The sequence below is a fragment of the Gobius niger genome (genome assembly GCF_951799975.1).
Source record: "Gobius niger genome assembly, chromosome: 21".
NCBI classification, from domain to species: Eukaryota; Metazoa; Chordata; class Actinopteri; order Gobiiformes; family Gobiidae; genus Gobius; species Gobius niger.
In genome coordinates, this window is record NC_136872.1 from 4,097,525 (window position 1) to 4,124,007 (window position 26,483).

Here is a 26,483-nt window from a genome sequence, read left to right on the forward strand (position 1 = left end):
GGACAGTCGTATGATGTACTATGTATCTACAACAGAAGCTCATCTGAAACATTGGTTCCTTGGTGGAGTTTATTGAACATTAGAAACACAGGACCAAAAGTAAACATAAAACAGTCATAAATCATGTATTTGTGACACAATATTGGCATTTTATAAAAGTACAATCAAAGCTACTCTTACAGAAATGAACCAAAATGAATAAATTGGATTCAAACCGTGTTTTGTTTAAAAGCATCTTAAACTGTTTCCATCTGTACAGTCAGGAAAGATCTAATCAGGATCTTTTTCTAGTTTTCTTGCTCCACGCTGAAGTAGACACATTCAGTCCACGTGTCGTCCCTTTGTTCTCGCCCTTCGCTCTTCGTCACCTGCTCCGTCGCCATGTACTGGAGGAGTTTGGGGAAACCCTGACCCAAAAACACGCAGAAGATGTAAAGAACATTTAGAATATTAATTACAATATAATTACAATCTGAAATGCAAACCAGACCTTGATCTTCGCTGTAGAATTTCTCTTGGAAGCATCTGCAAAGAAACGAGTCAGATGAGTTAGATACATATTCCAAAGGGTGGAGAAGAACGCAAGACACATTTTGGCTCTATTTACTCCCAGACTATCGCTATGAGTTCAGTAATGTTCTCCTTAATCATAAAAACTTGATTTTAAGAACCAAACTGCCACTGAGTAATTTTCTCCACTGTGAGTTCAGTTCCATCCTCTTTGAACGTTGAAACACTCTCATCCATCGAGATGTTAAAACCAACAGGAATCGTTACAGTACCTGCGTTGTTTTTCAAGCACAGGCAAAACGTGAGTCCAACGACCAGGCTGGAGGTGAAGGCAGTCACTCCACTCAAAACATAGTGGACCAAAGTAGAATCTGCATCACAACAATTTTAGTTATACAGATGCTTTGGAAAACACAGTCAATCGAGAGAGAGAAAAGGTTGAACTCACCTATTATCTTGACCTTGGTCCCGTTCCCGAACAGGACGTGTCCACAGGCGACCACAGCGCAGTAGTAGGTGCCCGTCTGCTCTGAGCTCACGTTGTGTATGGGGAGGCTGTAGACGCAGGAGTTTTTTGGACGGTCTGTAGTTTTCTCGCACTGATCGCCCTCGCCTCCTCCGTGGCTGTAAAGGACTCCTGGGGACGACTCCTCAGACTGTTTGAACCAGTGAACTCTTGTTTTTCCTCCACAGCTCCCAGTGTGAACGCTACAGTTTAGAGTCACTGACCGTCCTTCTTCAGTTTCCTCATGCGGAGGCTGGTGGACCTTTGTTCGGATGTTCAAACTCTTTACGATCACAGTGTAACTTTCCAGGAAGTCAGTTTGATGCATAAAGCAGCGTACGCAGTGGTAAACAGCCGAATCCGAGACGATGGAGTCACTGATGTACAAGTCATTTTTCCCATTGTCATTGTCCTGTTTGACACGATGACTGCGGAGAAATTCTCCATGAAATTCGCTCTTCTTGTCATATTTCAAGAATGAAGACACAAGTTCTGGTTTCCTGCCCAAACTTTGCTTGTACCAGTAAAGCTTGGCTCCCATCTGAATATCAAAATTGTGCTCCAAATTGCAGCACAACTTGATGTTATCTCCAACAGTCGCCGAGAGGAAACGGCTTCTTTCTTGCAGACCATTCATCTGAGCTGTAGAGACAATAAAAGAGACAAAAGCTACTCTTTACATAAATACATTTAAGTCATAGTAATAATGTTTAAGCTGTCACTCACCTGCAGAAGCCAACAACAAGCACTTCATGAACAGTACTTGTAAAGTTGCCATTGTCTTCATTCTCATTCCCCGTCTAACAAAGCATTTTGAACTGGTCTCGGCTTTTATGAAGTGAAGCTCAACCGTGATTGGCTGATTACAAGGGACACTGAAAAATAGGGTGTTGCCAATGAGAAATGAGATGGCTTTGAAGTTGCATTTGCAGCTCGGGTTAACCACACATACATGTCACTGCCATGCGGTTTAATTATTTATTCATGTTAGTCTGGATGAGGAAAAAATGGGTTTAAATTCCCTCTTCATGAGCTTCCTTGACCCAACAGCCATATGTTTAGTGAGAATAGTTTAGGTCAGGGGCTTGTGATCTGCATGGATGTGCATAGAGATTTCTGATATGAACGCAGGAGGGTGTGTTAGTATTTGGGTCATTTTTGTATTGATTCACATTAAAATAAATTATATTTGATGGGCTGCTGTTGCTACTATTTTGGCTATTTCCCAGAGTGTTTGTTGAGTTAGTTTAGTTTATTTGTTAAAGGAATAGTTCACCATTTTTTCATGCTGAGATATGTTCTTACCTGATCTTAGACGATTTGGTGCGTACCTGACTGATCATTGTGCGTGCCCTCAGTCACGCAAAAAGAGCAAAGATGTTTTTAGCATTTGGCCTCTCCCAATGTATTCCTATAGCTCCAAACAGGGTGAAGTTGGAAGCTACCACGCTCCTCCGCGGGCACGCACAAAAACCAGACAGGTACGTATCAACTCGTCTAAGCTCAGGTAAGAACCTATCACAGTATGGAAGTGCAGTGTTCCCTCAGTCACGCAAAAAAAAACCAAAGAGGTTTGTAGCATTGGCCTCTCCCAATGTATTCCTATAGCTCCAAATGGGGTGATGTTAGAAGTGTCCACGCTCTTCCACGGGCACGCACACAGACCAGACAGGTACGTATCAACTCGTCTAAGCTCAGGTAAGAACATATCTCAGTGTGGAAAAAACGGTGAACTATTCCTTTAAGCACACATGCAGTACCGATCAGAAGTTTAAAGGGACGATACAGAGTTTAAAAATGTTCCAGTCATGTCCTAATGTGTAGAATGAGCTCAGACCTGTTCACCACAACTGCCTCTAAAATCCTGCACTGTCACTCAGAAAGATGTGCCGTACATAAGCTGTATATAGAACCTGCAGTTACACATAAGACCTGAGGTGGCAGTAATAATAGTAGTAAATAAAACCGAATCTCTTCATAAACAAACACTTAGGATTCTAGACAGGAAATCATGGCAGTATCATCACTGTCAAATATTAACCAAACATACAATTTGAATATATAATCTTTAAATATATAATTAAGTCAGCCAATCTGAAGATACGGTTCAGGTTTGTCCAATGAACCTCTGATCAGAGTCAGAACAACAAGGCCAATAACAGCATTAGGACAATTGGCATTTTCTTTTCAAACAATCTCAGAATGGAACAAACTCTCAACTGCAATAAAACTATGTAAAGACTTAAAAAGATTGTGCCTGTACGTGAAACAACATTTTCTAGGAGCTTTATATCTGAGAAAGTCAGTGGTATAGAGCCGGCATGTGCAAAGTGCGGCTCAACCTTCTTGTTTTATTGGCACACATGGCCAGAGATGGTATTTTTACTGCAATTTTATTAATTGTAAAGTGTCTTTGAGTGTCCAGAAAAGCGCGATATAAAAACGATGCATTATTATTATTGTTATTATTATTTCCGCTATAGTTCCAAGCCTAAATAAAGGCGTGGTACGGTTTAAACCTCTCTTAAATGCACCCATGTGAATATTTGAATGCATTGATCACCGATCTGTGGCCCTCTGTGCTGTATACATGTCAATATGCTGCCCTCGGTGAAGTTTGGACAGCCCTGGTACAGTGGAACAAGTTTTCCCGTTGATGAACATTACTTTTTTTTTATACAACTGCATTTTATGTTTTTGTAATTGTCGGGGACTGCAGATGGAAATGAGCTCTGTCTGGTACAAAGCATCTTTTCTAAATGCTCCGGTACATGATCAAATAAATAAATAAAAACTTTGACCACACTTTATCTCATTACAAACATGGCCCTCAGCTGGGACGCTTTAAAGCCACACCATCATTGAAAAATACCTTAAAGAGGGGGTATTATGCTTTTTTCAATCACACAGCACCAGTCTATATCACACTACAATGATGAGCAAACCTTCTGTTGGTCTGTAAATGCAGTAAATTAGAATAACTGCCTTGTATAAAATGTCTCTCTCAAAATGGCTGTAGTGAATGTCTTGAAATAGGCCTCTGTCTCTTTAAGAACCTCTGACCCTTTCCGACACGCCCCCTCCACACGCTGTCTGTGGCATCAGTGGGGAGGGGGTTCTGCTGAGGAGCAGTGGTCGGTTACTCGGCTGGTGACGAAAGCTCGGAGGCGTCTCCAGAAGGTGGGGGCGTTCCTAGGAGGACTCAGGCAAAGCTATCCCTAAAATGGCCGCCATCAGAGTTTTTACAGATTACTCAAAAATACGTGAATGTGCCAAGGCAACACTTCAGGCATGTTTTTAATGAGGGAATGACATAATAACATGATGGAAAGCTCGAAAAAGTCAATTTTCTCATAATACCCCCCCCCTTTAAACAAACATGTGATTTTGCTGTGAGCGGCTCAGCTCTCCTAAGACGTGGCATAACATAATGGAGATGTGACTAAAATCAGCAGAATTTGAGATTTAAACAGGCTAGGTTCCCATCCAAATTCATTCTTAGATTACTCACTGCAGTAATAGCATGTATTGTGTCAAGCTGGTCACTAGGAGCAGGTTTTTGTACTGATGGCAATAGTAAAGTCCAAAATGTTACGCAGTGTGCCTTTAAGTTTTGCAGCGCCATTTTTGAAATTTGAAATGTGAAGCAACAAAACAATATGGTAAAAAAAAAAAAAAAGTGTAATAATTCTGCACACAGTGTATACAGTGGGGGAAAAAAAAGTATTTGGTCAGTTTCACATAGACATTGTATTGCATTTTGGCCAAATACTTTTTTTTCCCCACTGTATGTAGTTGTTCTCTCAAAAGAACAAACTGCAACTTCACTTAAACATACTTTAAAAACAACCAGGTCAACTTCTTTAGAGTGTGCCAAACGCCAACTTAAAGAACCGAGTTTTAAGACGAGATTTAAACATGGGTATAAGAATGTCTTATGAATAAAGTCAACTCATTCCACAACTTAGTGCTCAGGCGTTTGAGAAGGTTTGAACTTCCTCTGCCCACGCAGTAAACTCATCTACATATCAGGTTTGCAGCGCTAATAATACACACAGTTTCTAAGATATTATTGAGCCAGCGGATGTCTGCTCTCACAAAGCCTCTTCTAAAAAAAAGAAAAAAAGGTGTGACTTTGCAAATCTCAGGCCAAGGCAGCGAAAAGGACTTATGTAAGTTTTGAGAAATTGGGCGGGCAGTGGTCGCAGTGAGCATCCTGTTTGGTCGGATATTTCAGCCTAAAGTGTGAGGTTCATAGAAATTCAAGTCAGAGATGCCTGCGACGTTGCTTCTGTGCCTCCTCGGCCTGCTCCGTGGGGAAGTCGGTGAGTCTTTCTTTTTCAATTTACTTCAAAATCTTTTCCAGTTTGACGCAAATGTGTGTACTTACTTTTCTCCATTTCGATGCAGTTCACGGGTCCCGGTCTCCTCGTCGGAAAGCCATTTCGGTGACGGTCGAGATCGGCGACGCCCTGACGCTCCAATGTCCGCACGAGCTCCAGATCTACAAGTATTACTGGTACAAGCAGAGTCTGGGCGCGCTGCCGAGGCTCGTCTCCAACATCTACCTCGGCGCCGATAGCAAAGGGCTCGAGAACGAATTCAAAGCAGACGCCCGCTTCAAGCTGGGCATGGAGAAAGACCGGAACCATCTGAATATATCCGACGTGCGACCTTCCGACTCCGCCACCTACTTCTGCGCCACGAGCTCCTCCATGAACTTCGAGTTTGTGCAGAGCATTACGGTGTTCGTCAAGGGCGGCGCGATGGTGGTCCAACAGTCCCCGCTCGAGGGAGTTCGACCGGGACGTTCGGCGGTTCTGAAGTGTAGCGTCAACACCGGGATCTGCGAAGAACAACCAAGAGTTCACTGGTTCAGGGAGTCTGAAGAGTCCACCGCAGGAGTCCTTTACAGCCACAGAGGAGGCGATCGGTGCGAAAGAACTACAGACCGTCCAACAAGCTCCTGCGTCTACAGCCTCCCCATACACAACGTGAGCTCAGAGCAGACGGGCACCTACTACTGCGCAGTGGCCGCCTGCGGACAAGTCCTGTTCGGGAACGGGACCAAGCTGAGCGTTGAAGGTAAGATATGTGTGTGATATTAGTCATCCACTGCAGAGGAAAGGGAAACTGTTTAAGGCGAGACACTGCAGGAGAAAAAGGAAACTCTTTAAGGTGAGACACTGCAGGAGAAAAAGGAAACTGTTTAAGGCGAGACACTGCAGGAGAAAAAGGAAACTCTTTAAGGTGAGACACTGCAGGAGAAAAGGGAAACTCTTTAAGGTGAGACACTGCAAGAGGAAAGGGAAACTCTTTAAGGCGAGACACTGCAAGAGGAAAGGGAAACTCTTTAAGGTGAGACACTGCAGGAGAAAAGGGAAACTCTTTAAGGTGAGACACTGCAAGAGGAAAGGGAAACTCTTTAAGGCGAGACACTGCAGGAGGAAAGGGAAACTCTTTAAGGGAAGACACTGCAGGAGAAAAAGGAAACTCTTTAAGGCGAGACACTGCAGGAGAAAAGGGAAACTCTTTAAGGTGAGACACTGCAGGAGAAAAGGGAAACTCTTTAAGGCGAGACACTGCAAGAGGAAAGGGAAACTCTTTAAGGCGAGACACTGCAGGAGGAAAGGGAAACTCTTTAAGGTGAGACACTGCAGGAGAAAAGGGAAACTCTTTAAGGCGAGACACTGCAGGAGAAAAGGGAAACTCTTTAAGGTGAGACACTGCAAGAGGAAAGGGAAACTCTTTAAGGTGAGACACTGCAGGAGAAAAGGGAAACTCTTTAAGGTGAGACACTGCAGGAGAAAAGGGAAACTCTTTAAGGTGAGACACTGCAGGATAAAAGGGAAACTCTTTAAGGTGAGACACTGCAGGAGAAAAAGGAAACTCTTTAAGGTGAGACACTGCAGGATAAAAGGGAAACTCTTTAAGGTGAGACACTGCAGGAGAAAAAGGAAACTCTTTAAGGTGAGACACTGCAGGAGAAAAGGGAAACTCTTTAAGGTGAGACACTGCAGGAGAAAAGGGAAACTCTTTAAGGTGAGACACTGCAGGAGAAAAGGGAAACTCTTTAAGGTGAGACACTGCAGGAGAAAAGGGAAACTCTTTAAGGTGAGACACTGCAGGATAAAAGGGAAACTCTTTAAGGTGAGACACTGCAGGAGAAAAAGGAAACTCTTTAAGGTGAGACACTGCAGGAGAAAAAGGAAACTCTTTAAGGCGAGACACTGCAGGAGAAAAGGGAAACTCTTTAAGGTGAGACACTGCAAGAGGAAAGGGAAACTCTTTAAGGGAAGACACTGCGGGAGGAAAGGGAAACTCTTTAAGGCGAGACATTGCAGGAGGAAAAGGAAACTCTTTAAGGGAAGACACTGCAGGAGGAAAGGGAAACTCTTTAAGGGAAGACACTGCAGGAGGAAAGGGAAACTCTTTAAGGCGAGACACTGCAGGAGAAAAGGGAAACTCTTTAAGGTGAGACACTGCAGGAGAAAAGGGAAACTCTTTAAGGCGAGACACTGCAGGAGAAAAGGGAAACTCTTTAAGGTGAGACACTGCAGGAGAAAAGGGAAACTCTTTAAGGCGAGACACTGCAAGAGGAAAGGGAAACTCTTTAAGGGAAGACACTGCAGGAGAAAAAGGAAACTCTTTAAGGCGAGACTGCAGGAGGAAAGGGAAGCTCTTTAAGGTGAGACACTGCAAGAGGAAAGGGAAACTCTTTAAGGCGAGACACTGCAGGAGAAAAAGGAAACTCTTTAAGGCGAGACACTGCAGGAGGAAAGGGAAACTCTTTAAGGCGAGACATTGCAGGAGAAAAAGGAAACTGTTTAAGGCGAGACACTGCAGGAGAAAAAGGAAACTCTTTAAGGCGAGACACTGCAGAGGAAAGGGAAACTCTTTAAGGCGAGACACTGCAGGAGAAAAAGGAAACTGTTTAAGGCGAGACACTGCAGGAGAAAAAGGAAACTCTTTAAGGTGAGACACTGCAGGAGAAAAAGGAAACTCTTTAAGGCGAGACACTGCAGAGGAAAGGGAAACTCTTTAAGGGAAGACACTGCAGGAGGAAAGGGAAACTCTTTAAGGCGAGACACTGCAGGAGGAAAGGGAAACTCTTTAAGGGAAGACACTGCGGGAGAAAAGGGAAACTCTTTAAGGTGAGACACTGCAAGAGGAAAGGGAAACTCTTTAAGGCGAGACACTGCAGGAGGAAAGGGAAACTCTTTAAGGGAAGACACTGCAGGAGAAAAAGGAAACTCTTTAAGGCGAGACACTGCAGGAGAAAAGGGAAACTCTTTAAGGTGAGACACTGCAGGAGAAAAGGGAAACTCTTTAAGGCGAGACACTGCAAGAGGAAAGGGAAACTCTTTAAGGCGAGACACTGCAGGAGGAAAGGGAAACTCTTTAAGGTGAGACACTGCAGGAGAAAAAGGAAACTCTTTAAGGTGAGACACTGCAGGAGAAAAGGGAAACTCTTTAAGGCGAGACACTGCAAGAGGAAAGGGAAACTCTTTAAGGCGAGACACTGCAGGAGGAAAGGGAAACTCTTTAAGGCGAGACACTGCAGGAGAAAAAGGAAACTCTTTAAGGTGAGACACTGCAAGAGGAAAGGGAACCTCTTTAAGGTGAGACACTGCAAGAGGAAAGGGAAACTCTTTAAGGCGAGACACTGCAAGAGGAAAGGGAAACTCTTTAAGGCGAGACACTGCAGGAGAAAAGGGAAACTCTTTAAGGCAAGACACTGCAGGAGAAAAGGGAAACTCTTTAAGGTGAGACACTGCAAGAGGAAAGGGAAACTCTTTAAGGTGAGACACTGCAAGAGGAAAGGGAAACTCTTTAAGGCTAGACACTGCAGGAGGAAAAGGAAACTCTTTAAGGCGAGACATTGCAGGAGGAAAGGGAAACTCTTTAAGGGAAGACACTGCAGGAGAAAAAGGAAACTCTTTAAGGCGAGACACTGCAGGAGAAAAGGGAAACTCTTTAAGGCGAGACACCATCAATCCATCCATTTGTTCCGCTTTATCCGGGGCCGGGTCGCGGGGGCAGCAGTCTTAGCAGAGATGCCTCCCACGCACACCTCCTCCAACTGTTCTTGAGGGGACCCCGAGGCGACACCAGGCCAGCTCGGAGACATAGTCCCACCAGCGTGTCCTGGGCCTTCCGCGAGGCCTTGTCCCACTAGGACATGCCTGGAACACCTCCCGCGGGAGGCGACCAGGAGGAATCCGAAACAGATGCCCTAGCCACCTCAGCTGGCTCCTTTCGACCTGAAAGGCGAGACACTAAAGGCAAAAACTATTTTCTTTTCTGATAAATGTTGCCTCGTCAGAACAGTAATCCAACTCTCATGCAGCACATATTCATTCTTTCCTTGCGCATAAAAGAGGCGTGAAAGTGAGAGTAGCTCGGCCCGAGGTCGTCCGCCTTTACACTCGCTCTTCCCCATAGGTGAGTGAATCAAATCAAAATCAAATCAAATGTATTCATATAGCACATTTAAAACAACTGTTGTTGACCAAAGTGCTTCACAAAAGGTCTACAGTACAGAAAAAAAATATATAATAATAAGAAACAAAACGCAATATACAAAACAGCAAAGCACTAACAGCTCAGATTTGGCCAGATATGCGCTAGACAGTGTTAAAAGCTTTTGCATAAAAGTGTGTCTTAAGCAATGATTTAAACTGGTCCAGTGTCTGTGCAGCTCTAATGTGGAGAGGCAGGTCATTCCATGGTTTTGGAGCTGCATCAGAGAAAGCCCTGTCCCCTTTGGTCACATGGAGCGAGGAACCTCTAAAAGTAGCTGATCAGCAGATCTCAGAGCCCGAGCAGGGGCGTGACGTACCAGAAGCTCGGGCAAATAGAGAGGAGCAGCGCCATGGAGACATTTAAAGACCAAGTAAAAGTTTAAACCTTATCCTATAATACACAGGGAGCCAGTGTAGAGCAGCTAACACAGGGGTGATGTGCTGTTGCTTTCTGGTCCCTGTAAGGAGACGAGCAGCTGCATTTTGTACCCCCTGGAGGCGACGAATTGAACGCTGACCGAGACCAGTGTACACAGAATTACAATAATCAAGTCACTAAGTTATAAAAGCATGAATGGCTTTCTCAAAGTCACAGGCAGGTAGATAGTTTTTTACCTTGCTTAGAGTTTTAAGGTGGAAAAAGGTTGATTTGACAACATGATTTATATGTTTCTCAAATTTAAATTCATTGTCTACAAACACACCGAGATTTCTTGCAAAAGGTTGACAGAAGGAAGCTAGAGGGCCAGTGTCGCTGTCACAATTGTCGAGAACATTAGAAGAATTTCCAAATATTAAAATATCTGTCTTGTCTTTGTTTAGACTTAAAAAGTTGGCCTCCATCCATATCTTAACTTCTTGAATACAATCCAACAAAGGATTCAATGATCTCTTAGAGCTAGACTTCAGTGGCATATGTATCTGCAAATCGTCAGCATAAAAATGATAACCAACTTTGTGTTTCTCTAAAATCAGACCAAGGGGTAGAAGAAACAGAGAAAATAACAAAGGGCCTAAAATGGACCCTTGAGGCACTCCACAATGAATAGGTGACACAGATGAGAAACTGAAAAACGTCTTTTAAATATGAATCAAACCATTTCAGAACAGTGCCTTTGAGGCAGTTATTTGATTAAGTGCAATTAGCAAAGGCTTCATAGTGTTTGCAAATGAAACATGATTGTTTGCTGTAATACTAGCTTTGGTATAATGATGGTTTAAATGATATTCTCTAAATGTTCTTTTAGGTTGGGAAGCCACATCCGAGACTCTGTACATCTTGACTGGAGCGCTGATGCTGACCACCAGCCTGCTCTTCAGCGTGACCTTCTATCTCTGCTTCAAAAACAGCACAGGTAAATAACATGAGGGATTATTGCATCATAGCACACTATTACAACAAGCATCTCCAATACCTTTTCACTTCTGCAGAATCACACGAAAGAGATTCAGCTTCTTCCACAAAAGCAAAGGTATTGGGTTTAATTTGAGCAAACAGTGTAAGTTGAGTGGCAAACATCTTCTCATTGGTCTCTTATCAGGGTTCTCCAAAAGTCATCCGGTACACGGCCGGAGAGCAAGTGACTGTAGAAGCCAGAAGACGAATGGATGAAACGTGGAGTGAATGCACCTACTTCTCCGTTGATCAGTGAGAAGAATGAGACTAGAGAAATTTCAAATCTTCAGGACACTGGACGCACTGCCTGATGCATTTGTTTGTCTTTTGTTGCAGAGTGTAATCATAACAAAGTGACTTCTAATGTTCTGTCAGCATGTGTCCAAAGGCACGTAGATGGCACTTTTACTTTAACAGCTGGATGCATTACATTTATTTCAAATACTGATATTCTGATACTGAAACCGCACCACAAACAGTGCCTGCTGTGCAAAAACACCTGATGACAGCCCAGTCCGTTTGGAGCTGGATCCTAATCGCTGAACTTAGGATCCAGCAGGCCTGACCTTGCTTTGCTTTTTCATTCATGGCTTATGTAAACATTGCATCACCATAAATATTAATAATGAAAACTACTGTGTAAGCTACCTTCAGTTCTGTTGAACTTGCGTCTGTCCTCGTTGCATTAATATGTCATCAAATGATCTGTAATCTGTCAAAAACACAATTACAAATGTGTGTCATTTTCTCAACCGTCTAGTGCTGTCTGCCTCCAATAAACAACGATATCAAAACAGAGAAGTGACGTGATGATTCCTGCCTGATAATCAAATGATACTTTCAAAAACTATGTGTCAAACAAAGATGATTTAAATAGCCAGAATGCTCAGTCCAGCCACAAGGGGGCAGCCAAGATAAAACATAGAGGAAAAGAATTCCACTCGTGTCCAGCAGAGGGCACTGACACAATTAGGCATCAGGATATTAACAACACATTATAGCCATGTGGTAAATGGTCAGTCTGCCCCGGGGCGACTGTGGCTACAATTGTACCACATGACTAATGACAACAATGGAGAAGGAGAAGAGCTTTATTTATACAGCATTTCACAGACATGGCCATGTAGCACTTTGAGAAACTTTTGAAACAAGTGTAAGCCGTAATTATCATTTATTTGGCTACAGTCCTGTCGGGCTTTTGACCAAATTAGCACTATTTTAAAGGGACACTGCGCAACATTTTGGATTATACTGTTGCTAGCAGTACAAAACATGCTCCTTGTGACCAGCTCAGCACAGAAAATGCTATTTCTGCAGTGGGTGATCAAAGAATAGATTTTGATGAGAACCTATTTAAAGCTCACATTCTGCTGACTTTAATCACATCTCCATGGAGACGAGCTGGAGACTCACCCACTCCCGGTAAAGCTACAGTCATGTCTGAGGAGAGCTGAGCCGCTCACAGCAAAATCACGTTTGTTTTTTACATTTATGTTTGTATTTAATTGTATTTATTGGGTGAAATGTTGAGCGGTGTGGCTTTAAAATAACAGCTCATTATTATTCTTTTATTGAAAAATGTTTTGTCAATAGTATTTTCCTGTTTACGTTACAGCAGGGGTGTCAAACATACGGCCCAGATGCTTTAATCCGGCCCCTGCCCTGTAGAGCAGTGTTTCCCAACCAGGGGTATGGGACCCCTGGGGGTACTCGAGGACCTAGCAGGGGGTACTTGAAACTATTTCAGATTGAAAAAAGGTGGAAATTGAACATATTTTTTATAGGAAAAGCTATGTTTTTCAGTAAAATGTGTTGCCTTGGGAGAATGTTAGGTTTATTTTGACCGCAACATTGTCCTTTTTCTTACAACCACCATTTTTAAGTAATTACTTTCTAAATAAACTGCAACATCCCTGAGGTAGGGGGTACACGGACGACCATTGAAAGGCCCAAGGGGTACACAAGACAATAAAGGTTGGGAGCCACTGCTGTAGAGCATAAAATCCAGAGTAAGTAGTAAAAAAAAGTAAGTTTTCCTGTGCGGATCTATGAATTTTTAAAGAATAACCCGAATGCTCATTCTGACCACTAGGGGGCATTAAATTAAAAAAAGAGTTCCACATGTGTCCAGTAGAGGGCACTGACATAATAAGAGCTCAGGATATGAACAACACATTACATAGCCACGTGGTAAATGGACAGTCTGCCCCAGGGCGGCTGTCGCTTCAATAACAGCTTACCATTACCAAGTGTGGAGTGCATGAAAAATGACTATGTAGTACTTTGAGGAACTTGTGACACAGGCTTGTAAAGTGCAATACAAGTGTAAGCCGTTGTTATTGATGAAGCTACAGTCAAGTTGGGGCTTTGACCAAATCACAGATTATTATTATTCATTTATTGGGAAAATGTTCTCTATTGCTGGGTTGCAGGTTCTAGAATGTGATGATGTCATCGGGCCCAGCGGGGGGCAGGAGCCAGTTTTTCCTATTAACAGCATTACACTTTCACAAGTCGTAGCTCAAAAGAAAATTTATGAATTAGGAAAATTATCATTAATATCGGGTCGGTGGGGAGTCCTTGCCTCAAGTGGAGGAGTTCAAGTATCTCGGGGTCTTGTTCACGAGTGGGGGACGGATGGAGCGTGAGATGGACAGACGGATCGGTCGCTGTATCGGTCTGTCGTGGTGAAGAGGGAGCTGAGTCGGGGCAAAGCTCTCGATTTACCGATCGATCTACGTTCCCACCCTCACCTATGGTCATGAGGTTTGGGTAATGACCGAAAGGACAAGATCGCGAATACAAGCGGCCGAAATGAGTTTCCTTCGCAGGGTGGCTGGGCGCACCCTCCGAGATCGGGTGAGGAGCTCAGTTACCCGGGAGGAGCTCGGAGTAGAGTCGCTGCTCCTTCACGTCGAAAGGAGCAGCTGAGGTGGCTCGGGCATCTGTTTCGGATGCCTCCTGGTCGCCTCCCGCGGGAGGTGTTCCAGGCATGTCCTAGTGGGACAAGGCCTCGTGGAAGGCCCAGGACACGGTGGTGGGACTATGTCTCCGAGCTGGCCTGGTGTCGCCTCAGGGTCCCCCCAGAACAGCTGGAGGAGGTGTGTGTGGATCGGGAAGTTTGGGCATCTCTGCTGAGACTGCTGCCCCCGCGACCCGGCCCCGGATAAAGCGGAAGAAAATGGATGGATGGATGGATGGATCATTAATATCAATCACTGGGTCCATGATCTCTCTGTACAAGACCAACAATTTCCTCAAAAACAAAATAAATTTTCCTCCATTCAATAGCATTGGCCTTTAGAACGCTGTGATGTCACCTGCAACCCAGCTATTATATGCGACCCGCGACCCAACATGAGTTTGACACCCCTGCATTACAGTATATGTGGACCACAACTTGTGGGAGCTAAATTTTGACCCAACATGAGTTTGACCCCCTGCTCTAGTGCACAGTTGTTTAGCTTCATCTTGAGACTCACCTGTGATTGGCTAAAACAAGGTGCGCTTCATCCAATCAGGAGTAAATGTCTCAATAAGACCATGTCATCTGTCCAGATTGATTTTAAACTCTTAACACTCGCCTTAACCGAGCGCATTCTCTCCAGTTTGGCTTTACCCAAATCTAAAAGCTTCCAGCCTATAGGCCAGAGTAATATCCTTTGAAAACTAAGACCCACAAAACTGATAGTAACTTTTTTGACACTTTGTTGCCGCGTTTCTGACACCTTTTTGAAGCATTTTTGTCACTTTTTAATTTTTTTAGTTGTGTTTTTGTGGCTTTTCTTTATTGTGTTACTGTTGTGTTTCTGGCGCATTTTCACACATTGTTCAAGAAGCTTTTAGATTTGGGTAAAGCCAAACTGGACAACATAAGCTCAGGCCCAAGGTCAATGAGATCTTCTCTGTAATATCTGCATGATAGCGCATACTGTATATCCCATTTGTGCTGCCCAAAGAAAAAAGGAATTGATAGGGTTCAATTAAAGGAAGGTTAGAATTGCCTTTTTCTGCATGCGTCTTTTCCACCACATGCAGAGGGTCTTATGGAAACACTGTCTATCTCTTGCTCTACATTATTCAATGGTTTCAGACCCTCACTGTCCAAGTAAACAGGAAACTGCAGATGCGAGGCGTGCAAAGGTGTGAACAATGTGTCAAAAACACTGTGCACGGAAAAAAGAGGGCAGGGATTTATTGTATATGGAAGAAAACTAAAAGAACATGCCCACTTTTCATTCACTGCACACGAGATGAAAAAAAAGTGAACATCTTCATTTACAAGACACTGATTGACCAGATTCTATGGCTTTCCTGCAGCGTGTTGTAGCTGAAACTCTATGACAAGAACAAAGATCGACAGAGACAGAAGCTTGGTTTCAAAAGCGTTGTTGACGCTATAGAAACCCAGGCTCGCACATCCTCGGCCGTACTTCGCGCTTTGAAGCCTTGGGTCTTTGCAGCGTAGTGGTTTTGAGCAGGAAGTCGTACTCTATAAGTTTTGGAAACAGTCACCACCGCCAGTCCGAGAAGCGTATCTGAAGCTACCTCAGAAGGCTAAAAATATCCATACCCAAAAGAACACCGGTTGTTCTTTGAAATGCTTCTGACGAAATAGTAAACAATACGCTCGACATCTAGAGCTCTACGGCACTGGTGATTATTATCAATTTGAAACCTTCCAGCAACTTTGTGAATAAACAGTTGGCAATTCTGATTCTGAAAATTCACATCCGGATAGCAACAAGAACTGTCATATGACTTGTTGTGACCATAGAAATCACAAAAATGTCCTTAGTTCCATTGTCACAATACGGACGGCACGACACCATCTTGGCCCGTAATTATGTCAGCCATGTTTGCATTCTTGCCACATTTTAAACTATTTTATTTTATGACGTTGAATCAGGCTGTAATTGGCCGATACAAACAGTAGACGGCAGCCTTAACATCAAAATGACTACGTTATATTATAATATTTTAATATTTTTCCCTATTTCCTAGTGGGCTAATTTTAACTGCCGTTAATGTTTGTCAAACGAACGATAATCCAATGTGATTGTAACAATCAATTAGTGACTGTCCATTGATAAAAAACAGTTCCAAACTGCACACTGTCTGCTCGGGTCCATCCATCGCGGGGGCAGCAGTCTTAGCAGAGATGCCCAAACTTCCCGATCCACACACACCTTCTCCAGCTGTTCTGGGGGGACCCCGAGGCGACACCAGGCCAGCTCGGAGACATAGTACCACCAGCGCGTCCTGGGTCTTCCACAAGGCCATGTTTCACTAGGACATGCCTGGAACACCTCCCACGGGAGGCGACCAGGAGGCATCCGGAACAGATGCCCTTAGCCACCTCAGCTGGCTCCTTTCGACGTGAAGGAGCAGCGACTCTACTCCGAGCTCCGATTTGGATTTGCTCGGGTCGTGAGCCAAAAAGCTTTTGCCTGTGGGCTTCAAACCCCGCAACGCTAACGGCCGCTAACACCATATGAAAGGTGAAGGCAGCCTGTTACTACTGTACGGCGAGGTTTCACAGTATTTATACACTTTTCTGTGATTTCTTCATCATGTAGCCTACATATCATTAAATTATGTTAAATGACCATTGGATGTGTATTAGTGAATCTGATTTAGCATTTAGCATTTAGCTCAGAGGACACTTTAAGACGCAAATTTGTATCTAAAGCTAAATCTCCAACACCTGAAAACATCTGAATCACTCATAATTTGAGTTGTTTGGTGGCTAGCGCTAACAGCTACAGGGACAATACATTGAGCAGGCTAACAGAATCTGAAAAGTCTACCGGACTAGCTTATTTGCTAACTGTCTGTCTAAAGGAATCCAATTTAATATTTCACATCATACTGACATAAAAATGGTCAATTTGCCGATAATAGCATTTAGCCACTGCTAGCACTACTTAAGCTGGTGTTAGCATAACATCTGCATGTAGCATACTTTCACAGGTCGTCTTCAGGCTGCTTGTTTCTTCTAGTACAACCATTCTCAAAGTCTAGGACCTCCTTCTTATCAACCCGGAATTCTCTATTAATATGTTTACTCTATTCAAAGGATTTTTTTTTTTTTTTTATAACTATAGGCACAATACTGGTTTAAAGTGGTATAATGTAGATAAATGAATGTTCCCTTTCAAAATCTTTTTTTGTAGACAAGCTTTGGGGGGCCTCCTGACCCCACCAGGGGAATCCGGACCCCACTTTGGGAACCACTGCTCTAGTATTTGCCTTAGCTCCTCTGAATAATTCCATAAACCCCATCAAAAAGCAGTGTTGGTCCAGAGTGCAGCTCACAAAACTTAGATTTTTTTTTATCAGTGTCTGTCTGCCTTTATTAATGTGTCTTCTACTGTTTGCATCTGTGGGGGCTCCACCCACAATTACTGCGGTCTATTTGTAATGGAAATAGTAGAAGGGAAGCTGTGTACTGTGGCCAAACAGTGCGAGGTCGAAGTGCGCTACGTGGAAACACTGCGGAAGTCACCAAAAATAATAAACTCTTAAAATTGCAGTCTTATGATAGTTAACTTATCCAGGAGACTAATATACAAAATGCTAAAAGAGCCAAACTTTGCAGTAATCTACAATGTTTCTGGTTTAATGCATAAAAAAGACGCCCCGCGTGGACAAAGTGTTTTGCTATTATAAGGATATTATATTACTAAATTATATCTTTCTTTGTCATTCACTTTTTGTAACCATTCAAGTATTTGTGAAGGCCAGATTACAATATAAAGGTCTCAAACATCACATCTTGGCTACAGAAGAGAAAAGTGCATGTGACTTTGTTGGCTACACCTCATTGTGCAGTGTCTCCTTCAGTCAGCCAATCACAGGTGAGCCAGAAACTGAAAAGTAGAGATGGTATCGAAATTTTCCATTTTACACCAGAAAATGAGCATCATGGCACGTTTGCAAGCGCAGCTCCTCTGCTGTTTGATGCTGGCTTCTGTGGGTGAGTGCAGCTTTAAAACTGTTCCTCCTGCAACTTCAGCACTTTTTAAAAACTGTAGATTTTCCCTCTTTTGTCCTCTCTACAGCTCAGATGAATGGTCTGCAAGAAAGAAGCAGCTTCCTGTCATTAACTGTCGGAGATAACATCAAGTTGAGCTGCAAGTCTACAGGTGATATTCAGATTGGAGCCAAGCTTTACTGGTACAAGCAAAGTTTGGGCAGGAAACCAGAGCTTGTGTCTTCATTCTTGAAATATGACAAGAAGAGCGAATTTCATGGAGAATTTCTCCGCATTAATCGCGTCAAACTGGACAATGACATTGGGAAAAATGACTTGTACATCAGTGACTCCATCGTGTCGGATTCGGCTGTTTACCACTGCGTACGTGGCTTTTTGCACCAAACGGACTTCTTGGAAAGCTACACTGTGATTGTAAAGAGTTTGAACATCCGAACAAAGGTCCACCAGCCTCCGCATGAGGAAACCGAAGAAGGACGGTCAGTGACTCTAAACTGTAGCGTCCACACTGGGAACTGTAGGGAAAAAACGAGAGTTCACTGGTTCAAACAGTCTGAGGAGTCGTCCACAGGAGTCCTTTACAGCCATGGAGGAGGCGAGGGAGATCAGTGCGAGAAAACTACAGACCGTCCAACAAACTCCTGCATCTACAGCCTCCCCATACACAACGTGAGCTCAGAGCAGACGGGCACCTACTACTGCGCTGTGGTCGCCTGTGGACACGTCCTGTTCGGGAACGGGACCAAGGTCAAGATAAAAGGTGAGTTCAACTGGAGAATTGGCTAAACAGTTTGTCAAATGATTAATGTTGCTTGCTTTATTACACATAATTCATGGACATCAGTGAATAGAGTTCTTCCCATGTGTGGATTACTTGGGTTGTTGCCAACATTTGGCAGAAAACGATGAGTAAATCATGTCAGTAGCTCTGCTGAAAATGTTTTGCTTCATGCATGATTTTGTAGCTGTCCTCAATGTGGGTAAGTGAGGGTGTTACAATTGTTGTTTTTTGTCTTAGATATTCCCTGATATTTCGTTAAATTGGTCTCTAAAAAGGAACAGGCCACCATTTTTTCCATACTGAGATATTTTCTTACCTGAGCTTAGACGTGTTGACCTGTCTGTTTTTTGTGCCCATGGAAGAGCGTTCCAACTTCACCCCATTTGGAGCTATAGGAATATACAGGGAGAGGGCAAATGCCAACAACATCTTTGGTCGTTTTGCGTGACTGAGCGCACGCGCAAAGACCAGACAGGAACGCAAGAACATATCTCAGTATGTAAAAACGGTGGCCTGTTCCTTTAAGACATGCACACTGCAGGATAAGATGTTTCATTCTTTAATAAACTATCAAACACAATCGCCTGCATGAGTACATACACAATTTGATCAACTGAATAAAAGTTTAAAGTTCCCATGCCATTTCCTTGTCAGTTTTGGGAAAACATTGAAGACTCCAGGTCTGCTAGCAAAGACAGTGCCTTGGGTGCGCAGTTTTCTACTATCAACCCTAATCATTGTTGGATACCTCCCGCTAGGTACTGTAGTCCTGAAGAACATCCTAGCCCAAGTTCTGGAGATGTTTCCACACTGGTCGCCCCAGCCTAAAGCCCGAAGTGCAGTTAAAGGGATGTTTAAGGATTTCTGACATAGGGCCTCATTTCCTAGTTATCCAGAGTGTTGCTGGTACCTGGAGATATTTTTTTTGTAATTCATGCAGTTCTTATGTTCGAAGAGTTTCGTGGCGCTAGGCTAATGCAAAGCTAGTGCATGTCTATGGTATCAGCTAGCCTGCATTAAAAACAGTCTGACCCGCTCCACAGTGCACCTGAGGCAAATCACTTATAACACCCGACTAACCATATAAATGTTTGTGTCCATAGAATATTTTTTTGAATATAACTGACCTTGCATCACATGAATGTTTGCATTTTGAGGGACTATTTTCTAGCAGATCACTCCGCCGCTGCGTAGTTTATACAAACACGAAGCAAATGCTGCTCAAATATAAGGTATTTTAAATGCAAAATCGTTAAAATTATTCTATGGACACAGACATTTATATGGTTAGTCTGGTGTTATAAGTGATTTGTCTCAGGTGCTCTGTGGAGCGGGTCAGACTGTTTTTAACGCAGGCTAGCTGACATCGTAGAAATGCGCTAGCCTTGCATTAGCCTAAAACCACGAAACTCTTCAAACATAAGAACTGCATGAATTACAAAAAAAATATCTCCAGGTATCAGCAACACTGGATAACTATAGGAAATGAGGCCCTATGTCAAAAATCCTGAAATATCTCTAGCTTTAGTTATCTAGACTAATGTGGATTCTCAACTGGTGGGGACTGAAAAGCGGGTTGCTGAACCATTTGATGTAGATTGCAAGGCTTTTGAAGAGAACATTGCATAGAATTTGTTTTATATATATTTTTTTAAATAAAAACATGTTGATCATTTCTTTTCAGCTTTATAAACGTACAGTTAGTGTGACACAGTATTTTGTGGGACAGCCCTTGTCTGTATTTACTACAAGCAATTATGGGGCAGATAATCCAGGACACATTTAAATGAAAGAAAATAAACAATCTGCTCATCCGTGAGTTTATTTAGCCAGGATATTTTCCCTGTATTGTCAAAACCCCTTCTGCCCGTAGAAGAAGGTACAATTGGGACTGAACCAAACATGCCAAGTGCTACAAGAAATAAAATAACCAAACACTAATGATTCATTATTCATACTTTTTCCTTTTTCACTACACTGACTGAGAAATTCGAAGCAGTTCATTTCATTGTGTTGTGGTTTTGTAGGTGTGGACCTGGTTGTGTACGTGCTGAGTGGAGCGTTGGTGTTCTCCTCCGTCCTGGTCGTGGTGCTGGTGATCTCACTGTGCAGAGTGAAGAAACGATACAGCAGCCTTTGCTCAGGTAACAAACAATCTGAGTAGAAATGATCTAAATATAGCCGCTGTTGGTTAACCCAGCGACTCTGTGGCTACGTCTTCACTCAGTCTGTCGCAAAGATCCATTTCCCTTTATCGCTCAAGCTCTGTCACAGATTTTTCTTCTCAGAAAAGTCATTGATTTAATGGTTTCAATGGTTTCTGGGCATTTGGGGATTTTTCATGGCTAAATGTGTGGCTCTGAGCAAAGGAACATCACAGGGGAAAGATAGATAAAGTTACTCAACGTAATGTTATGTAATACTCCTTCATTACATTATCCAAATACAAGGAAGATTAGAGTCAGATCCAAGGACATGATAAATACCGTCAACTCAATCTTCTAGCTTAAAACAAATACAAAAATCTGTTGTGTGTTTCAGTTTCTCAATGCTAGACAGTAAAGGCTCTTTCACCTAAGATCTTCATGACATAATGATGCCAAGTTAAACAATTCAGCCGTGAACAGAGTGTCTTTCCAAAGATTCCCAATCAGAGGAAGAGCAAGTCTATCGTTGGTCAAACATAGTTGTTGTTTTCAAAGAATGACTGGTTCTCAACAGCCTTTTGGAGGGAACATTCCCTTCCGTATTACCTTTTCATAATTGAATAATTGTATAATTGTTTCAGATTCCGGATCTTTTAATGCTGTAATCAACAGGGATGGGAATTGATAAGATTCTATTGATATCAATGCCATCAATAACTTTACCTATCGATTCTGTTATCCATGCCTCACTAGTCTGTGTGTTGGGGAAAAGCAAGGAATGAATGTGCTTTAGATAAACTCTATCAAAAAAACCGCATTGTTAGTTTTCCCAAGTAAAAAGTATGAATGAAATAAAGCAAGTTTCCAAATATACTGTGGCTCCTGCTGGCCCGCAGCCTGCCCGGCATCCTTTAAAATATAATGGTCACATTTGTACATAGCTTTTAACAGGCGTCTGAAATATAGTGGCAAAGTTATTACGTTAGTTTTACCCCTGTTAAGCGGAGGTCACGGTGCAGCTGGCCTCCCAAGATTCAGACGTAGCAAAAACATGGCCAGTTCATCATGTTTTTGTAGCACCTAAACAACAGGACTCGGTCTCAGCCATAGACATATTATTAATAGACCGTCATTCCTCACTCCTCCCGTACTACAATGATCACATTCGAGGGGGAAATCACGGCGGATTTACAGACTCTTCCTCTTCAGCTCTGACGAAGCATGTTCCTAAAAAGGGCATAAAGGCGGGATCTTCACTGTAGACTCGGCCCTTGCGTGACGTGTAGTTCGGTCATAGCCGCGTAGCTCCAATGCTAACAGTCCGACCCTCATTAATACGAGAAAAAATGTTTAAAAGCTAAAATGTTTCTTACGAAAACCAGCCTGGTTTCTTTAATTGAAGCTAACCCAGCATTATCACAGGAGGAATATCTAGCTGTAGAAAGTTACTAAAAATTAGGCACCAGGCTCTAAAGTTGTTTTAACGTGTCTAAAGTGCAATGCTTTCCAATGGGAACCTAGCGGCTATATGGAGGTACTACAGCAATGGTGGCCCCTAGTGTTGTCGTCACAAAGCAGAGCAGCCAGAGGTCATTGGTCTCAGCCCAAACCCAACAGATTTTCATCTATTTCTGCTTTATGCCCACGACACTGGGGGCCGCCATTGCTGTAGTACCTCCATATCGCCGCTAGTGCCCCATTGAAAAGCATTGGACTTTTTCAACACTAGACTAGGCTAGATATTCCTCCTGTGATAACGCTGGGTTAGTCACAATTTATGAAACCAGGCGGGTTTTCGTAAGAAGAATTTTAGAAATCTCGTACCTAGTGAGGGTCGGACTGTTAGCATTGGAGCAGCGCGAGCTACACGTCACGCAAGGGCGGAGTCTACGGTGAAGATCCCGCCCGTATGCCCTTTTTAGGAACATGATTCGTCAGAGCTGGGGAGGGGGAGTCTGTAAATCCGCCATGAATTCCCCCACGACCGTGGTCATTATGGTAAACGGGGAGGAGTGAGCAGAAGCTGTCCATTAATATATACGGTCTATGGTTGCTACTTCTGTTGCAGCCCGTTAGCCAGAGCTGCGAGAGATCAGCAGATCCGCTCAAACAGTGCACTCATAGGGGGGACAGGCAGAGGTAGACCCGCTCACAGTGCACTGAGGGCGGGGACAGGCAGAGGTAGACCCGCTCACAGTGCGCTGAGGGCGGGGACAGGCAGAGGTAGACCCGCTCACAGGGCGCTGAGGGCGGGGACAGGTAGAGGTAGACCCGCTCACAGTGCCCTGAGGGCGGGGACAGGTAGAGGTAGACTCGCTCACAGTGCGCTCAGGGCGGGGACAGGTAGAGGTAGACTCGCTCACAGTGCGCTGAGGGCGGGGACAGGTAGAGGTAGACTCGCTCACAGTGCGCTGAGGGCGGGGACAGGTAGAGGTAGACCCGCTCACAGTGCGCTCAGGGCGGGGACAGGTAGAGGTCGACCCGCTCACAGTGCACTCAGGGCGGGGACAGGTAGAGGTAGACCCGCTCACAGTGCGCTGAGGGCGGGGACAGGTAGAGGTAGACCCGCTCACAGTGTGCTGAGCAGAGGTGCACTCAGACTCAGTTTTGGACCCGGGTTCAGAGCACAGTGGCATGGGGAGACAGCGGGCGTATGACAATATTGATGTAAATAAAGTTTGGAAAGAAACTCCAAAGTCAGCCAATACAGCGCAAATAAACGGAGCATTTGCAGCAGGAAAACGAAAACTTAGAATGGACACGTTTATAGAAATGGACTGTTTAAATTGTTGCACAAAGCGAATAAAGTCACGAACAAAGTGTTCTGCAACTTTATAAATGTTGTAAGAGTGCTTATTGATGATGTTCGTTTCATTCATTTCGCAGTTTTGTCAAACTCCGCCTACCTTCGCTTTGAGGGCTATGTGGCCCTGACCCGACCCCTCGCCGCAAAATAGAATTGGGACGGCCCTTTGTAACGCGCAAAACGGAGGGGAAGGGCAAAGAGGAGAGGCCGATGTCTCCCTGCTCACTTCAAAGCAGCGTCAACAGACTCGGAGACCTACGTCATTACACATGTGTGGGGGGAAAAGAAGAGTGTTTTCAGAGGAGGCGCATCGATAAGAAGGATCGATAATGAAGTAGAAGTACAGTTATGATGCTTTACTCAAACAGAACCAGGTCTACTTGAAGAACCGGTTCTCGATTCCCATCCCTAATCTTACATTACACAGGCTCCAACTGCAAGGGTTTTTGGGCATTGAAATGTATTATATTATTTAAATTGCTAATCCTTTTATATTCTTACATAGGTTTCCTTGGCTCTGGAAGAAAAACAATCCCTCCACTGGAATCCATTCTGATAGTGATGATAAAAAACACTTCACAGGGTTCAGGCATTGATCACAAGGCAGACTCTCAATCATTTCCCCCTGACCCACATTTCTAAATACAGCCAGTTTATTGTGACTTCAGTGTAAACCTCGACTGACTGAATTTACATTTGCGTTACAGAACTGAAATGCCAACCCAGAACTGCAGCTGCGACTAGAGGCGATGTGAGTGGGAAACCTTGTTATTATGATGATTTGTGTGATTGATGTGTTTTTAGTGTTCATTCCGGTCTTCTTACCTTTTTGCCAGGACGTGACCCAAGAGGTCGACCCCCTGAACTACGCGGCCCTGAACATTCACCCTGCCTCTCAAAGACTGAGATTCACTGAACAGACTGACTGTGTGTACTCCAGTGTTCACCCGGACTGAACAAACACTTCCTTTGTGTGCACACGCTCCTTTGTTTTGTGATATTGTCCCTGCTTGTCTTGTTGATTTGTGGGTTTGAAGATGAAGTGGACGTGTATTACACTCGGTTGATTTAAATGCACGTGTGGTTTTGTTGTTAACATAAAAATCTGTTGTTTTTAAAGCTCTCATATAAGCGTTATATTCAGTTATTTTTGTAGGACATGCTCTGTGATTTTGCTGAAGGATGACAGGCTTTTTTGTCATTCAATGCGCAAAGTACACAAAATGAAATAGTCACAATCTCTAAAAACTGGCGCTTAATACAGAAGTTAGTGTGAAAAAATAAATTGGTAAAAATAGTGCAAAAATTACTGTCGTCGGAACACTGAAGCATGCACAAACGAAACAAAGGTTGAAACAGTAGGATTTTTATGGGGAAAAAAGGCCAAAAGTGGGGCCCGCGGGTAAAATTTGGCCCGCCGAAACAATTCTGTTGGTCCGCCAGAGAGTGACCTACTTTTGCGCTGCGTGTGGTAAATACTAACTCTCTTCCATTCATTCTCAATAGTAAATATGGATGCAGTACACTTTTTGACCACCAGCGTCAAATTGGGGGTGCTGTTTCACTCCTTTCACAAAGTTAAAGAGGGGGTGTTCTGCTTTTTTCAATCACATAGCACCAGTCTATATCACACTACAATGATGACCAAACCTTCTGTTGGTTCTGTAAATGCAGTAAATTAGAATAACTGCCTTGTATAAAATCGCTCTCTAAATGGCTGTAGCGAATGTCTTGAAATAGGCCTCTGTCTCTTTAAGAACCTCTGACCCTTTCCTCCACACGCTGTCTGTGGCATCAGTGGGGAGGGGGTTCTGCTGAGGGGCAGTGGTTGGTTACTCGGCTGGTGATGAAAGCTCGGAGGCGTCTCCAGGAGGTGGGGGCGTTCCTAGGAGGACTCGGGTAAACCTATCCCTAAAATGGCCGCCATCAGAGTTTTTACAGATTACTCAAAAATACGTGAATGAGCCAAGGCAACACTTCAGGCATGTTTTTAATGAGGGAGTGACACAATAACATGATGCAAAGCTTGAGAAAGTCGATTTTGCATAATACCCCCACTTTAAGGAAACACTGTTGTGGTGTCAATTACAGAGCGCTGTAGCATCAACTTTCACAGTTTATCAACTTTTATTGCAAAGGTTGTTGACATCAACAACAGTACATGTTAAACATGACTTATAAAAGAATTGATGCTGAACTGACACTTTCAAAGTAATCTAATGTGGCATTTTCTTTGAGTTTCTTTGAGTCTACAGGTGTTTTTTTTTTTTGGGGGGGGGGGGGGGGGGGGGGGGGGGGGGGTTTGCACTAAATTCCCACAATGGTTGATTTTGTTTTGTTGCTTTTGCCATATTTACCACTTGTTTTAATATAGCATGTTATTTGCATAGATAGAATCAAATGCAAATGCAGGCTATTGAAAAAATACAAAGTAAATAAAATAAAGTAACTTTATAATTTGCAGTCATATGTGTTTTTCGTGCTTGACATCGCCGTGTTTGGCCCGCGAATCACAAGCACTTTTTCATTTTGGCCCTCGGAGGTAAAACGTTTGGGCACCCCTGCACTAATGGAAGATTTTTGAAACATAGAGAAGACAGACCTGATGACGCTGCAGTTAATGGAAGATGTGACAAACCACATCCCATCATGCACTGGCCAATCAGGCGAGATCTTGACTGACTTGAAGAGCAAAGGGGAGTTTGATATCTTTCACAAACGCGATGGCGACTTCGCTGACTCTGGTGTGGATTTTGCTTCTCTTCATGCGCGATATGGGTGAGCCGCTTCATTACTTGACAACGGATCAAACTTCA

At 43.5% G+C, this 26,483-nt stretch overlaps 3 protein-coding genes across 3 annotated transcripts; 2 read left to right on the top strand and 1 right to left on the bottom strand.

Moving 5' to 3' along the window:
• Window positions 1–287: 287 nt before the first annotated feature.
• Window positions 288–1,793, bottom strand: LOC306980715 (uncharacterized protein; the record flags this gene model as incomplete). Its single annotated transcript, XM_079580144.1, has 5 exons — window positions 288–407; window positions 491–525; window positions 783–881; window positions 959–1,657; window positions 1,742–1,793. 5 exons carry the CDS (start codon window positions 1,791–1,793, stop codon window positions 288–290), a joined length of 1,005 nt encoding a protein of 334 aa, XP_079436270.1.
• A 3,394-nt stretch (window positions 1,794–5,187) lies between these two features.
• LOC306980716 (immunoglobulin kappa light chain-like) lies at window positions 5,188–11,192 on the top strand (the record flags this gene model as incomplete). The annotated part of the gene is made up of 5 exons (XM_079580145.1): window positions 5,188–5,340; window positions 5,426–6,100; window positions 10,788–10,895; window positions 10,972–11,012; window positions 11,082–11,192. Exons 1-5 carry the CDS (start codon window positions 5,289–5,291, stop codon window positions 11,190–11,192), a joined length of 987 nt encoding a protein of 328 aa, XP_079436271.1. The 5' UTR covers window positions 5,188–5,288.
• Window positions 11,193–17,736: 6,544 nt separating this feature from the next.
• Window positions 17,737–21,546, top strand: LOC306980717 (signal-regulatory protein beta-2-like; the record flags this gene model as incomplete). The annotated part of the gene is made up of 4 exons (XM_079580146.1): window positions 17,737–17,915; window positions 18,001–18,693; window positions 20,742–20,858; window positions 21,503–21,546. The coding sequence occupies exons 1-4, from the start codon at window positions 17,822–17,824 to the stop codon at window positions 21,544–21,546; spliced, it is 948 nt and encodes a 315-aa protein (XP_079436272.1). The 5' UTR covers window positions 17,737–17,821.
• Between the last annotated feature and the right edge of the window lie 4,937 nt (window positions 21,547–26,483).